General features: G+C 47.8%; 1 protein-coding gene across 9 annotated transcripts in view; it reads left to right on the top strand.

Annotated features, from left to right (window-relative positions):
• Nucleotides 1-17,000, top strand: part of dctn1b (dynactin 1b) — a 167,293-nt gene that overhangs the window by 75,788 nt on the left and 74,505 nt on the right. For 8 of the 9 annotated variants that reach the window (XR_006657597.1, XM_041854446.2, XM_041854445.2 and 5 more), the window contains 3 exons: nucleotides 257-277; nucleotides 788-973; nucleotides 9,230-9,310. Coding sequence is in view for 8 of the 9 variants with exons in the window: in XM_041854446.2 (XP_041710380.1) it covers nucleotides 257-277; nucleotides 788-973; nucleotides 9,230-9,310 (288 nt within the window). In the remaining variant the exon portion in view is untranslated. Of the gene's footprint in view, nucleotides 1-256; nucleotides 278-787; nucleotides 974-7,974; nucleotides 8,400-9,229; nucleotides 9,311-17,000 lie in introns of those variants that run through there. The other variant, XM_045209082.1, reaches the window with a different exon arrangement.

The following is a 17,000-nucleotide window of genomic DNA, read 5'->3' as shown; positions in this document are numbered from 1 at the left end:
CTCTCCCCCCCTCCCCTCCCTCCTCTCCCTCCCTCCCCCCTCCCCCCTCCCTCTCCTCCCCCCTCCTCCTCTCCTCCCCCATCCCCCCTCCCCTCCTCTCCTCTCCTCTCCTCTCTTCCGCTCCCCTCCCATCCTCTCCTCTCCTCTACCCTCCTCTCCGCTCTCTTCCTCGCCCCCTTCTCCTCATTCTTCCTCTTCTCTTCTCCTCTCCTCTCCTCTCCTCTCCTCACCTCTCTTTCTCTCCACTGCTCTTCAGACTACGGCCAGAAGGCCCAAGGTGAGCCCAATCTTCTACAGGGGCATTTTGTTCCTTATCTTCTTGAGTGAATTCAGTCTTTTTTTTTCATTTGTATGTTTTTCTATCTTTTTTCTTTCTTTCCTTTCTTTATATATGTTATGTCACTCATCCTTTTCTTACACAGGTCTGTATTAACCCATCTATCCTCTGGTGACATTACTGTCAGATGCTTTGTCAGACATTTTCTCTCCCAAATTTCATTGTGATGATTTGATTTGATAGCTGTGTTCATTTGCATTCCATTTGATTCCAAAGTATCAGTTTCTGTCTGTCCCATTTTCTAACCCTGTGGAGTGGAGGTGGTGGATGATGGTCTAACCCTCCTCTCTCTCTCGCTCTCTCCCCTCCACTCTCTCTCTCTCCCCCCTCTCTTTCTCCCCCTCCTCCTCTCTCCCCTCTCTCTCTCTCTCCCCTCCACTCTCTCTCTCTCCCCCCTCTCTTTCTCCCCCATCCTCCTCTCTCTCTCTCTCCTCCTCTCTCCCCCTCCAGCCCAGCCGTCCTGCGGGCACTGGGGCCTCCAAGGCGGGGCCTTCTGGGTCTGTGTCTGCCTCGGCTGGAGAGATGAGCAGCAGCGAACCCTCGACCCCGGCACAGACCCCCCTGGGGGCCCCCATCATCCCCACACCCGGGGGGCTCCTCTCCCCTACAGCCCCAGCACCTCCACTCCCCAGCAAGGTACAGTGGAAAACACCGATGACTAGCTGAACTGTATGGCTCTGGCCCACTGGAGTAATGTAATATCCTCGGCTGTAATGACACAATACACATGAGCTGTTCTTCCTCATTTTGTCAGTTTAGTGCTTAGGGGAATGTTAACTGTCTTGGGTTAGATGTGTACAATATATAGCCAGCCGTATAAAGATGCTTTAAGATTTAAAGACTAATTTTACCTAGTGTCTAAGTGTGTTATGTTAGCTATATCTTGCGTTAGATGTTAAGCTCTTTAGTACAGATGTCGGATTTTAATATGACCCATTTCGTAGCAGGAGGAAAATAATACGGCAGCAGGAGAATTTGAATAAATATTTAAAATGTATAACGGCCACCAGGGGGCAGCTGGAAGCAGTGTTGGGCGGCTACAGGATACAATGCAGTACTGTACAAGGGTGGGCAGTGGTCTGAGCAGCACCGAGTATCACGAGTTCGCTCCCAGTGGTGGACAATCGTTTTGACACTTTGTATGGACTCTGGTAGGTTACTGCCATTTGGGATGAGATTGAAAGACGTGATAGCGCATTTACATCCCACTGAGAACCGATATAGCCCCTGGTTCTACGCGTTTACATCCCACTAAGAACCGATATAGCCCCTGGTTCTACGCGTTTACATCCCACTAAGAACCGATATAGCCCCTGGTTCTACGCGTTTACATCCCACTGAGCGCCAGACGTTTGTAGCCACGTTGTTACGGAATGCCATTTGGGTCTTTGCGTGTCTAAACAGATACACAATTTGACGCGTCAAATAAGCTTTTAATTTGACACGTCAAAGAATAAAATTATATTATAGAATGTTGTGTGTGTGCTGAATTTGCATGTGCAAGCCAAGCGCCACGACTACGATCAGTAGCACTGTCAAAGCTGTACAAAAAAAAAAGTCTACAAACAAGCAGCCACCAACGATGTGTTTACAATAGCGCGGTGGTAATAATGCATTATTTGTTTGACCGAATGGGAAAAAACGTCTGTGTGAGCATTTGAAATAAGATCAAGATCAAACGAGCAGGATCAAAAATGTTTGCAAATATCTTTGATACAGATGTTATTAGCAACTTCTGGGGTAGCTAGCTAGCTTTAGCACCAATGCAACTAACGTTAGCCTGAAAACAATGACCAATAGAAACTACAGTCATTTTCAATATTCTTAGCAATGATTTAGGAATCCATGTGAGTAAGTATTAGCTAGGTAGCCAGTTACTTAACCCTGTTGTCCAAAGCTAACATTATAAGCAGCCAGTAAACTTCATCTGGCTGGTGAGGCTTGACTGGACCGGGTTATGTGTTGTGAAAATAGCCACAATAAGGATTAGCCACAATAGTGGAATTTGCGATTCGCCTTCAAAATAAAAGGACCTCTTTGAAAGTGACGCAGAAGGTTGCAATTGGTGAAATCATGCAATATTTAGACTAGATAATGAAATGGGGTATCAGTCTACTCGGTGACACCCACAGAGCACAACTGTGAAGAGTTTACGCAAATATTAGCGTTGTAGCTCTTATTAGCGTTGTAGCTCTTATTAGCGTTGTAGCTCTGTGACTGTGTGAAATCACCTCCCCAGTCAGCCTGTTGTGCGTATTGACGTTCATATTGCCCTGCACAGCCTTACCTAAGGATCGGTGGTCAATTAAATGGGCTGTCAGTCTACTCAGTACCTGTATTGTTTTTCCTCTGGAATAAATGTGGCTCAATTCACAGTGGTTTTCAGAGTCCTGCAAGACAAGAGCTACGACGCTAATGTTCTCTGGGTGTCACTGGGTAGACAGATACCCCATTTCATTGATCCATAATCCATAGGGTAAGGCTCTACAGTGAAATACATATGCCCCCAGTGTAATTCTAAAGTCTAATACATCCAGTGTGATTTCAACAGATTTTTGTCATATTAACAATTTATATAATAACAAGCCAACCTCGTTTAGCATGATCCATGGCATAATTCCACTATTTGTATTAATTTGCATCACTGTCAATGATACACTTTTATTTTGAAGGCTAACCGCAAATTCCACTATTGTGGCTAATCCTTATTGTGGCTAGCTTCACGTAGGTGGGTCCGACCACCATTAATCAAATAAGAACAGTTTTATCAATTAGGGGTATTTTAGATGATGACACCTAGCTAGATAGGTAGCTACCTAACTATAGCTACTGAAACGGATGATGTCGTTTTGCTATGTTTTTGAGGAAGAACATTGTTTGCATCCATCAGCTAACGTTAGCTAGCTTTATTTATGACCAGCACTGTCCAGAGCTTGGGGAAGGGCAGGTGCGCGATTTTGACATCCTGCCTAGAAATTCTGCCTCAGAAGGCAGCATCCTTATTATCCTCAGCTGGGGCTAACGTATGTACCAGAGTCCTCCTTACTAGCTAGTCCTTCGCTCCTGCCTGCCGAACGCCTGTGCCCTCACCACCGTTAGGAGAACTGCGGGAAAACAGTGCACGACAGGAGGGGGGTGAAGGACACTGTCTACCGTTGTCACCGTCGCCTCTTCTTCTTCTGTGGGGTTTATCTGCGGTTGGTATCCAACGTTATGGTGCCAGCTGTACTGGAGCGGGACCACCCCCCACCTGTCCTAGCTTAAACATTGACCAATAGAAGGATAAAGGCGGGTTCTTGCAGATGCAGGAATGCCCACATGCAGAAATGCCTCGAATTGCGGGCCACAATTGCACCGTACAGCTTGATCTCAATTGCAGCCATTTAATTGGTCACCTCATTACCGCTCCCTAAAAGATGCAAAGTCTTTCAAGACGTGGTTGGTGTTGTTGTCGCAACAACTTAGTCCTTTTTGAACAGACCAAGTGCCATTTATCTACACTGAACAATAATATAAACGCAACATGCAACATAGATTTTACGGAGTTACAGTTAATATAAGGAAATCAGTCAATTTAATTAAATAAATTAGACCCTAATCTATGGATTTCACATGACTGGGAATACAGATATGGATCAGTTGGTCAAAGATACCTTAAAACAAAAGGTATGGGCGTGGATCAGAAAACCAGTCAGTATCTGGTGTGACCACCATTTGCCTCATGCGGCACGACACATCTCCTTCGCATAGAGTTGATCAGGCTGTTGACTGTGTTGTCCCACTCCTCTTCAATGGCTGTGCAAAGTTGCTGGATATTGGCGGGAACTGGAACATGCTGTTGTACACGTCGATCCAGAGCATCCCAAACATGCTCAATGGGTGACATGTCTGGTGAGTATGCAGGCCATGGAAGAACTGGGACATTTTTCAGCTTCCAGGAACTGTGTACAGATCCTTGCGACATGGGGCAGTGCATTATCATGCTGAAACATGAGGTGATGGCGGCGGATGAATGGCACGACAATGGACCTCAGGGTCTCGTCACGGTATCTCTGTGCATTCAAATGGCCATAAAATGTAAAACACCGGTTTTAGATGTCCAAATTCTTAATCAATATGCTGAAATAAATTGGGATATTTTGAAGACCAAGACATAAAAGTTTCTCCCTACACACGCGTCACACTTGTATTTTATTATATTACTACCTTCTAAACTGCACACGTACCAATATTTACCGAGCGGTCATTTCAAGACTGGAATTGATTAGCTTGTTCTACTGTAATCAATAGCGTGCGCAAATGAATCACTCACATCGATATTGTATTGAAATCAATGGAACTGGGACAATAACCGCGGCGACATGTACCGTCTTCTAACAGACAAACCTCAACGAGCTTAGTTATACTACATGTAGCTGGCGATAGATGACAACCTGTCGTAGCCATTTAGCAACTTACAGAAAGTATTCACACCCCTTCACTCTTTCCACATTTTGTTGTGTTACAGCCTGAATTTAAAATGGATTTTGTGTCACTGGCCTACACACAATACCCCACAATGTCGAAGTGGAATTATGTTTTTAGACATTTTTACAAATGAATTTAAAAATGAAAAGCTCAAATGTCTTGATTCAATAAGTATTCAACCCCTTTGTTATGGCAAGCCTAAATAAGTTCAGGAGTAAAAATGTGCTTAACAACTCACACAATACATTGCATGGACTCACTCTGTGTTTAACATGATTTTTGAATGACTACCTCATATCTGTACCCCACACATACAATTATCTGTAAGGTCCCTCAGTCGAACAGTGAATATCAAACACAGATTCAATCACAAAGACCAGGGAGGTTTTCCAATGCCTCGCAAAGAAGGGCACCTATTGGTAGATGGGTAAAAATGCAAAAAGCAGACATTGAATATCGCTTTGAGCATGGTGAAGTTTATTAATTACACTTTGGATGGTGTATCAATACACCCAGTCACTAGAAAGATACAGGCATCCTCCTAACTCAGTTGCCGGAGAGGAAGGAAACCGCTCAGGGATTTCACCATGGTGACTTTAAAACAGTTACAGAGTTGAATGGCTGTGATAGGAGAAAACTGGGGATGGATCAACAACATTTTAGTTACTCCACAATACTAACCTAAATGACAGAGTGAAAAGAAGGAAGCCTGTACAGAATACAAATATTCCAAAACATGCATCCTGTTTGCAATAAGGCACTAAAGTAAAACTGCAAAAAAATGTGGCAAAGAAATGAACTTTACGTCCTGAATACGAAGCGTTATGTTTTGGGCAAATCCAACACAACACATCACTGAGTACCACTCTTCATATTTTCAAGCATGGTGGTGGCTGCATCATGTTATGGGTATGCTTGTCATCGGCAAAGACTAGGGAGGTTGTTTTTTGTGGCTAAAAATAAACGGAATAAAGCTAAATCCCAGAGGAAAACCTGGTTCAGTCTGCTTTCCAACAGACACTGGGAGACAAATTCACATTTCAGCAGGACAATAACCTTAAACACAAGGCCAAATATACACAGGAGTTGCTTACCAAGACGACATTGAATGTTCCTTAGTGGTCTAGTTACAGGTTTGACATAAATCTGCTTGAAAATCTATGGCAAGACTTGAAAATGGCTATCTAGCAATGATCAACAACCAAGTTGACAGAGCTTGAAGAATTTGAAGAATAATGTGCAAATGTTGCACAATCCATGTGTGGAAAGCTCTTAGAGACTTACCCAGAAAGACGCACAGCTGTAATCGCTACAAAAGGTGATTCTAAAATGTATTTCATTTTCAATACATTTGCATAAATGTCTGAAAACATATTTTCACTTTGTCATTATAGGGTATTGTCTGTAGATGGCTGAGAAAAATAATCAATTTAATCAATTTTTTAATTTAGGCTGTAACACATCAAAATGTGGAATAAATCAAGGGGTATGAATATTTTCTGATGGCAGTGTATATCTCTGTGAGAAAATGATTTCGGTAGATGGCCAATACGGAAAAGGGAACACAATACTTTTTTTTACTGGATCATTTCAACCAATCACCACCTCACGTCGGTTTCTAAATAGTGACGGGTTGGCTTTCACTTGAATGATACTTTAACCCCTCAAATCCATGAATTCATGTGAGGCCAGAGATTTTGATGGGAGGAGCTGTCATGCATCAGTGTGTAGCGGTAGGACGGAGTCAGGCGCAGGACACAGAACTTAGTCAACGATGTGTGTGCAAATTAGACAAAACAAGTAGAACACAGAAACATAGATCGGTGGCAGCTAGTACTCCGTAGTACTGACAGCTACGTTCTAAGTCCCACTACGGACTGGCGTGACAAAAACACTGGTACTAAACCAAAGACATTGATCTGTTTTAAGCAATCGATTTTGTGAGATCGTGATGACTATGAACTTTAATACCAACATCACCAATCTGAGGTAAAAAGGAAGTGTATTTACTGTAACTTATGTGGTGAAAATGTTAGTCTGTGTAATGAATGTAGTAACACGTTCTGTCCACCATAAGGACATTAGCGTAAGGGACGGACCAAGGTGCAGCGTGAAAGGCATACATGTTAAGGAACGGAACGGACCAAGGTGCAGCGTGAAAGGCGTACATGTTAAGGAACGGTACGGACCAAGGTGCAGCGTGAAAGGCGTACATGTTAAGGAACGGTACGGACCAAGGTGCAGCGTGAAAGGCGTACATGTCCATTAAAGAATAAACACACGACACAGTAACCAAAATAACAAAACGTAACCGTGACGACGGTCCAAAGGGCTAACACACAAGCCTAAACAGGAACACAACAAGATCCCACAACACAGGCAGGAAAACTGGCTGCCTAAGTATGATCCCCAATCAGAGACAACGAGCGACCGCTGCCTCTGATTGGGAACCACACCCGGCCAAACATAGAAATACAAAACATAGATTATTCACACCTTGACCAAACTAGCTAGAGATCTATAGGCCAGGGCGTGACGGTAATAGAGCATCATTATAATGATATTATAATTATGTCAAAATAATTCAATACTTGATAAATGATGATAGTAAATGTAGCACACTCACACATTTTTACATCTATTTCTTCCTACTTTAACCATGGAGAGAGTAAATAAATGCTCCTGAACACAATTTAACCAGGCGCTCTAGGGCATCCTTAGGGGTCTGTTCAGAACAGCGTCAATTAATCGGGGTATGGACTCTACAAGGTGTCGAGAGCGTTCCACAGGGATGCTGGCACCGTGTTGACTTCAATGCTTCCCACAGTTGTGTCATGTTGGCTGGTTGTCCTTTGGGTGGTGGATCATTCTTGATGCACACGGGAAACTGTTGAGCGTGAAAAACCCAGCAGCGTTGCAGTTCTTGACACAAACCGGTGTGCCTGGCACAGGTGACATCAGTAAGGGATCATAGCTTTCACCTGGTTAGTCTATGTCATGTTTTGTACACTCAGTATACTCAGTATATAGACTGTCATCATCAGATGCTGTAGGATAAATAGACTGTCATCATCAGATGCTGTAGGATAAATAGACTGTCATCAGATGCTGTAGGATAAATAGACTGTCATCATCAGATGCTGTAGGATAAATAGACTGTCATCAGATGCTGTAGGATAAATAGACTGTCATAATCAGATGCTGTAGGATAAATAGACTGTCATCATCAGATGCTGTAGGATAAATAGACTGTCATCATCAGATGCTGTAGGATAAATAGACTGTCATCAGATGCTGTAGGATAAATAGACTGTCATCATCAGATGCTGTAGGATAAATAGACTGTCATCATCAGATGCTGTAGGATAAATAGACTGTCATCATCAAATGCTGTAGGATAAATAGACTGTCATCATCAGATGCTGTAGGATAAATAGACTGTCATCATCAGATGCTGTAGGATAAATAGACTGTCATCATCAGATGCTGTAGGATAAATAGACTGTCATCATCAGATGCTGTAGGATAAATAGACTGTCATCATCAGTGTCTCATCCACGCTCTCTCTCAGGAGGAAGTCGCTATGGCAACTCAGGTACAGTGGTGTGGTGTGTGTGTGTGGTGTGGTGGTGTGGTGTGGTGTGGTGGTGTGTGGTGTGATGTGTGTGTGGTGTGTGGTGTCGTGTGTGTGGTGTGGTGGTGGTGTGGTGTGGTGTGGTGGTGTGTGGTGTGATGTGTGTGTGGTGTGTGTGTGGTGTGTGGTGTCGTGTGTGTGGTGTGGTGGTGGTGTGGTGTGGTGTGGTGGTGTGATGTGTGTGTGGTGTGGTGGTGTGTGGTGTGTGTGGTGTGGTGGTGTGTGGTGTGTAGAGTGTGTGTGTGTGTGTGTGTGTGTGGTGTGTGGTGTGATGGTGTGATGTGTGTGTGGTGTGTGGTGTGGTGGTGTGGTGTGTGGTGGTGGTGTGGTGTGATGTGTGTGTGGTGTGGTGGTGTGTGTGTGGTGTGGTGTGGTGGTGTGTGTGTGGTGTGGTGTGGTTTGATGGTGTGTGGTGTGGTGTGACTGGCTGCATGTTAAACATTCTGTCAGAAGCCTACCTGCCTGAACGACCCCCACAGTGTGATTCCAGGCATGTGTACTATATTAACCCCCCTCTCTCTCTCTCTCTCTCTCTCTCTGTCTCTCTCTCTCTCTCTCTGTCTGTCTGTCTCTCTGTCTGACTCTCTCTCTGTCTCTCTCTCTCCCCCTCTCTCTCTCTCTCTGTCTCTCTGTCTCTCTCTCTCTCTGTCTGTCTCTCTCTCTCTTCTCTCTCTCTCTCTCTGTCTGTCTCTCTCTCTCTCTCTCTCTCTCTCTCTCTCTCTCTCTCTCTCTCTCTCTCCCCCCCTCCCTCCCCCCCCCCTCCCCCCCCCTCCCTCCCTCCCCCCCACCAGGAGGAGGAGTCTCTGCGTGTCCAGGTGAAGGATCAGGAGGAGAAGTTAGAGACTCTGAGGATGAAGAGGACAGAGGACAAGGTATTGTTATTAGTCTGATGTTTATTCCTATAGTTCCTTATGCTTATTAATGGAATGAACTGAAACGTTTGGCTTTCTTTTGCAAAATAACTATGAATTTCTGGGTGGGGAGCGACCAATGGGTGGGTTTCTGGGTGGGGAGCGACCAATGGGTGGGTTTCTGGGTGGGGAGCGACCAATGGGTGGGTTTCTGGGTGGGGAGCGACCAATAGGTGGGTTTTAACATTATTAACACTAAAGACAACAATGACATTAGTTATTAACACTGAAGCCATCTTGGGTAAAGGCCAAGACCAAGAAGCCATCTTGGGTAAATGCCAAGACCAAGAAGCCATCTTGGGTAAAGGCCAAGACCAAGAAGCCATCTTGGGTAAAGGCCAAGACCAAGAAGCCATCTTGGGTAAAGGCCAAGACCAAGAAGGCAGAGTCGCCTTCCTTAAATATATCCATAATGGAAAGAAAATTGCCTTTATTAATGTGTCCGCTCCAAATTAATATGATCCTACGTTTTTTGATCCTCTGAACAGCATATTGTTAGAATATTGACATGAATGCCATTTTGGACATGCGGGACAAATCTAATAACAGCGACTACATTCCACACGCAACCAAGGCTCTCGATTATCATGATGATAGATGTACACTACCGGTCAAACGTTTTAGAACACCTACTCATTCCAGGGTTTGTCTTTATTTTGTACTGTTTTCTACATTGTAGAATAATAGTGAAGACATCAAAACTATGAAATAACACATATGGAATCATGTAGTAACCAAAAAAGTGTTATATTTTATATTTGAGATTCTTCAAAGTAGCCACCCTTTGCCATGATGACAGCTTTGCAAACTCTTGGCATTCTCTCAACCAGCTTCATGAGCTAGTCACCTGGATTGCATTTCAATTAACAGGTGTGCCTTGTTAAAAGTTAATTTGTGGAATTTCTTTCTGTCACGTTACCAAAAGATTCACTGTTGTCACGTTACCAATCTCGTTCCCAGACCAAGTCCAAATGCGCGGAAGGTCTGGTGGACCAACGCATCAACCTTGGGCCTTCATTAGTTAGGGTTAGGTTTAAAATCACATTTTAAGAAGATACATTGTGAAAATGGGCAGGGTTTAGCAATTAATATGACTTTTTGACTGTGTTAAGTAGTGACGATGACAAATACTTTACTCAGCAAAGTTACTCCTATAGAACTCTATGGTCACTCTCACTAAGGCCAACTCTGAATGGTTGATATCTCAGGGTTATAATATGTGCTGTGTGTTCAATAGCCTGGGGACGACGTTACGTCCCCCCGCTGAGAGATCAGCCACAACATGTTGGCACCATTGTAAACAGGTTGTAATGAAGCCCTGGTCTCCATGGGAACAGAAGAGGAATACCTGGTGCGGTGGTCTCAGTTTGGACCACTCCAAATCATCTTGGTTCTGACACACACACACACACAAACGCAAGCTTTGCAGGTCCATCAACCCCATTTAAATACCTCTCACACACTACAGTAACCTGTGGATCATGAGAGAACCTTCATAAATCAGCAGAACGTTAATAACCTGTTTATTGACACTTTATGTAGTGTCCTGTAATACTTAGTTGGAAGTCATCCATAAAGACTCTATATCACATGACGTTGCACCTCATTTAAAGTCAGACCCCTTTGGTTATTTATAACACATGCATAAAGACTTCATGTATTAAATAGTTGTTTTGTATATATCTGTGTATTGATCTGTCTATATCTATCTGGTCCTCTGTAGCTCAGCTGGTAGAGCACGGCGCTTGTAACGCCAAGGGTAGTGGGTTCGATCCCCGGGACCACCCATACGTAAAAATGTATGCACACATGACTTTGGATAAAAGCGTCTGCTAAATGGCATATTATTATTATTATTATTATTATTATTAATAAAGTAAACAAAAATGGATTAACACTTAGGGAATCATCACTAACAGCTAAAACAAATAAACATTAAAGAAATGACTCAACCATACATGTCCTTTTATTTGTACATTTTTAAAACAATACAGAATACATTAAGTTTCAAAAAGTCCAGCAATGCAATTACTTTGAACATTCCACAGGGCTGTGAATAGTGCAGCTTGTCCCTGAGCTGGAGGACGAATGGTTCTTCACCTCTCTGTCTGCTGGAGGACGAATGGTTCTTCACCTCTCTGTCTGCTGGAGGACGAATGGTTCTTTACCTCTCTGTCTGCTGGAGGACGAATGGTTCTTTACCTCTGTCTGCTGGAGGACGAATGGTTCTTTACCTCTCTTCCTGCTGGAGGACAAATGGTTCTTTACCTCTCTTCCTGCTGGAGGACGAATGGTTCTTTACCTCTCTGTCTGCTGGAGGACGAATGGTTCTTTACCTCTCTTCCTGCTGGAGTACGAATGGTTCTTTACCTCTCTTCCTGCTGGAGGACGAATGGTTCTTTACCTCTATTCCTGCTGGAGGACGAATGGTTCTTTACCTCTCTTCCTGCTGGAGGACGAATGGTTCTTTACCTCTCTTCCTGCTGGAGGACGAATGGTTCTTTACCTCTCTTCCTGCTGGAGGACGAATGGTTCTTTACCTCTCTTCCTGCTGGAGGACGAATGGTTCTTTACCTCTCTTCCTGCTGGAGGACGAATGGTTCTTTACCTCTCTTCCTGCTGGAGGACGAATGGTTCTTTACCTCTCTGTCTGCTGGAGGACGAATGGTTCTTTACCTCTCTGTCTGCTGGAGGACGAATGGTTCTTTACCTCTCTTCCTGCTGGAGGACGAATGGTTCTTTACCTCTCTTCCTGCTGGAGGACGAATGGTTCTTTACCTCTCTGTCTGCTGGAGGACGAATGGTTCTTTACCTCTCTGTCTGCTGGAGGATGAATGGTTCTTTACCTCTCTGTCTGCTGGAGGACGAATGGTTCTTTACCTCTCTGTCTGCTGGAGGACGAATGGTTCTTTACCTCTCTTCCTGCTGGAGGACGAATGGTTCTTTACCTCTCTTCCTGCTGGAGGACGAATGGTTCTTTACCTCTCTTCCTGCTGGAGTACGAATGGTTCTTTACCTCTCTTCCTGCTGGAGGACGAATGGTTCTTTACCTCTCTTCCTGCTGGAGGACGAATGGTTCTTTACCTCTCTTCCTGCTGGAGGACGAATGGTTCTTTACCTCTCTTCCTGCTGGAGGACGAATGGTTCTTTACCTCTCTTCCTGCTGGAGGACGAATGGTTCTTTACCTCTCTTCCTGCTGGAGGACGAATGGTTCTTTACCTCTCTTCCTGCTGGAGGACGAATGGTTCTTTACCTCTCTTCCTGCTGGAGGACGAATGGTTCTTTACCTCTCTGTCTGCTGGAGGACGAATGGTTCTTTACCTCTCTGTCTGCTGGAGGACGAATGGTTCTTTACCTCTCTGTCTGCTGGAGGACGAATGGTTCTTTACCTCTCTGTCTGCTGGAGGACGAATGGTTCTTTACCTCTCTTCCTGCTGGAGGACGAATAGTTCTTTACCTCTCTTCCTGCTGGAGGACGAATGGTTCTTTACCTCTCTTCCTGCTGGAGGACGAATGGTTCTTTACCTCTCTTCCTGCTGGAGGACGAATGGTTCTTTACCTTTCTGTCTGCTGGAGGACGAATGGTTCTTTACCTCTCTTCCTGCTGGAGGACGAATGGTTCTTTACCTCTCTGCCTGCTGGAGGACGAATGGTTCTTTACCTCTCTTCCTGCTGGAGGACGAATGGTTCTTTACCTCTCTTCCTGCTGGAGGACGAATGGTTCTTTACCTCTCTTCCTGCTGGAGGACGAATGGTTCTTTACCTCTCTTCCTGCTGGAGGACGAATGGTTCTTTACCTCTCTGTCTGCTGGAGGACCGAATGGTTCTTTACCTCTCTGTCTGCTGGAGGACGAATGGTTCTTTACCTCTCTTCCTGCTGGAGGACGAATGGTTCTTTACCTCTCTTCCTGCTGGAGGACGAATGGTTCTTTACCTCTCTGTCTGCTGGAGGACGAATGGTTCTTTACCTCTCTGTCTGCTGGAGGACGAATGGTTCTTTACCTCTCTGTCTGCTGGAGGACGAATGGTTCTTTACCTCTCTGTCTGCTGGAGGACGAATGGTTCTTTACCTCTCTTCCTGCTGGAGGACGAATGGTTCTTTACCTCTCTTCCTGCTGGAGGACGAATGGTTCTTTACCTCTCTTCCTGCTGGAGGACGAATGGTTCTTTACCTCTCTTCCTGCTGGAGGACGAATGGTTCTTTACCTCTCTGTCTGCTGGAGGACGAATGGTTCTTTACCTCTCTTCCTGCTGGAGGACGAATGGTTCTTTACCTCTCTGCCTGCTGGAGGACGAATGGTTCTTTACCTCTCTTCCTGCTGGAGGACGAATGGTTCTTTACCTCTCTTCCTGCTGGAGGACGAATGGTTCTTTACCTCTCTTCCTGCTGGAGGACGAATGGTTCTTTACCTCTCTTCCTGCTGGAGGACGAATGGTTCTTTACCTCTCTGTCTGCTGGAGGACGAATGGTTCTTTACCTCTCTTCCTGCTGGAGGGACCGAATGGTTCTTTACCTCTCTTCCTGCTGGAGGACGAATGGTTCTTTACCTCTCTTCCTGCTGGAGTACGAATGGTTCTTTACCTCTCTTCCTGCTGGAGGACGAATGGTTCTTTACCTCTCTGTCTGCTGGAGGACGAATGGTTCTTTACCTCTCTGCCTGCTGGAGGACGAATGGTTCTTTACCTCTCTTCCTGCTGGAGGACGAATGGTTCTTTACCTCTCTTCCTGCTGGAGGACGAATGGTTCTTTACCTCTCTTCCTGCTGGAGGACGAATGGTTCTTTACCTCTCTTCCTGCTGGAGGACGAATGGTTCTTTACCTCTCTGTCTGCTGGAGGACGAATGGTTATTTACCTCTCTTCCTGCTGGAGGACGAATGGTTCTTTACCTCTCTGTCTGCTGGAGGACGAATGGTTCTTTACCTCTCTTTGTCACGATCGTCTGAGGAAGCGGACCAATACGCAGCGCGTTGAGTGAACATGATGACTTTATTTAATCAAAGCAACCACGAAAACAAATAAACGAATGACGATAGTGAAGTCCACAGTGACAAATGACTGTACATGGAACAAAAACCCACAAACACACAGTGAAACCACAACAGTTTAAATATGGCTCCCAATCAGAGATAACGAGCCGACAGCTGACACTCGTTACCTCCGATTGGGAGTCATATGACTAATCACCAAACATAGAAATGAACAACTAGAAACCAACATAGAAATACACCCAAAAGAAAATGAACAACCCTGGCTCAATAATCAAAGTCCATGGAGCCAGAGTGTCACAGTACCCCCCCCTAAAGGTGCGAACTCCGGGCGCACCAACATACAGTCTAGGGGAGGGTCTGGGTGGGCGTCTGTCCATGGTGGCGGCTCTGGCACTGGTCGTGGTCCCCACCCCACCATAGTCACTACCCGCTTACGTAGCCTCCTCCAAATGACCACCCCCCAACTAAACCCCCACAGGATTAAGGGACAGCACTGGACTAAGAGGCATCACCGGACTCAGGGGCAGCACCGGACTAAGGGGCAGCACCGGGCTAAGGGGCAGCACCGGGCTAAGGGGCAGCACCGGACTAAGGGGCAGCACCGGACTGAATGGCGGATCCTGGCTGGCTGGCTCTGGCGGATCCTGGCTGGACGGCTCTGGCGGATCCTTGCTGGACGGCTCTGGCGGATCCTGGCTGGACGGCTCTGGCGGATCCTGGCTGGACGGCTCATGGCTGGCTGACGGATCTGGCTGCTCATGGCTGGCTGACGGATCTGGCTGCTCATGGCTGGCTGACGGACCTGGCTGCTCATGGCTGGCTGACGGATCTGGCTGCTCATGGCTGGCTGACGGATCTGGCTGATCCTGTCTGGCGGAAGGCTCTGGCTGATCCTGTCTGGCGGAAGGCTCTGGCTGATCCTGTCTGGCGGAAGGCTCTGGCTGATCCTGTCTGGCGGAAGGCTCTGGCTGATCCTGTCTGGCGGAAGGCTCTGGCTGATCCTGTCTGGCGGAAGGCTCTAGCGGCTCCTGTCTGGCGGAAGGCTCTAGCGGCTCCCGGTCTGGCGGACGGCTCTGAAGGCTCATGGCAGACGGGGCGGCTTTGCAGGTTCAGTACAGACGGGCGGCTTTAGCGCCGTTGGGCAGACGGGCAGTTCAAGCGCCGTTGGGCAGACGGGCAGTTCAGGCGCCGTTGGGCAGACGGGCAGTCCAGGCGCCGTTGGGCAGACGGGCAGTTCAGGCGCCGTTGGGCAGACGGGGCAGTTCAGGCGCCGTTGGGCAGACGGGCAGTTCAGGCGCCGTTGGGCAGACGGGCAGTTCAGGCGCCGTTGGGCAGACGGCAGACTCTGGCCGTCTGAGGCGCACCTTAGGCCTGGCGCGTAGTGCCGGAACTGGAGGTACCGGGCTGAGGACACACATCTCAGGGCTAGTGCGGGGAGAAGGAACAGGCCGGACCGGGCTGGCGACGCGCACCGTAGACTTGGTGCGGGTGGCAGGAACAGGCCGGACCGGGCTGGCGACGCGCACCGTCAGTTTGGTGCGAGTGGCAGGAACAGGCCAGGTCGGGCTGGCGACGCGCACCGTAGACTTGGTGCGGGTGGCAGGAACAGGCCGGGTCGGGCTGGCGACGCGCACCGTAGACTTGGTGCGGGTGGCAGGAACAGGCCGGACCGGGCTGGCGACGCGCACCGTATCCCTGGTGCGAGTGGCCGGAACAGGCCGGGTCGGGCTGGCGACGCGCACCGTATCCCTGGTGCGAGTGGCCGGAACAGGCCGGGCCGGGCTGTCGACGCACACCGTATCCTTGGTGCGTGGAGCAGGAACAGGCCGGGCTGGGCTGGCGACGCACACCGTAGGTTCTGTGCGTGGAGCAGGAACAGGCCGGGCTGGGCTGGCGACGCACACCGTGGGCTTGGTGCGTGGAGCAGGAACAGGCCGGGCAGGGCTGTCGACGCACACCGTATCCTTGGTGCGTGGAGCAGGAACAGGCCGGGCAGGGCTGTCGACGCACACCGTATCCTTGGTGCGTGGAGCAGGAACAGGCCGGGCTGGGCTGGCGACGCGCACCGTATCCCTGGTGCGAGTGGCCGGAACAGGCCGGGCCGGGCTGGCGGCGCACCGTATCCCTGGTGCGTGGAGCAGGAACAGGCCGGGCTGGGCTGGCGACGCGCACCGTATCCCTGGTGCGAGTGGCCGGAACAGGCCGGGCCGGGCTGGCGAAGCGCACCATATCCCTGGTGCGTGGAGCAGGAACAGGCCGGGCTGGACTGGCGACGCACACCGTGGGCTTGATGCGTGGAGTAGGAACAGGCCGGTCCGTACTGGGAACACACACCACTGGCTTTAACTGGGGATCAGGAACGGGCCGGACCGGACTGGTAACACACATCAGTCTCTCACGCCGTGCCGCAACAACTTCCCTTCCTCTACTCGCCAATGGCTCCCGTAATCCGATAGCCTTCTCTCCACGTCTCCCTGTGGCAGCCTCCTGCTGCCCAGCCGCCTAGCCATGTGCCCCCCAAAAAACTTTTTGGGGTTGCCTCTCGTCCTTCCAACGATGACCCTGCTGACGCCGTTGCTCCTCTCTCGCCAGGGCCTTGATCTTCCCCCAAGGTCCCTTGCCCCCGAGCATGTCCTCCCAGGACCACGATTTGCCCACCT

The sequence above is a fragment of the Coregonus clupeaformis genome, chromosome 29, assembly GCF_020615455.1.
Source record: "Coregonus clupeaformis isolate EN_2021a chromosome 29, ASM2061545v1, whole genome shotgun sequence".
Lineage (NCBI taxonomy): Eukaryota > Metazoa > Chordata > Actinopteri > Salmoniformes > Salmonidae > Coregonus > Coregonus clupeaformis.
Note: the sequence above shows the minus strand (reverse complement) of the source record. Positions and strands in the feature narration are given on the sequence as shown.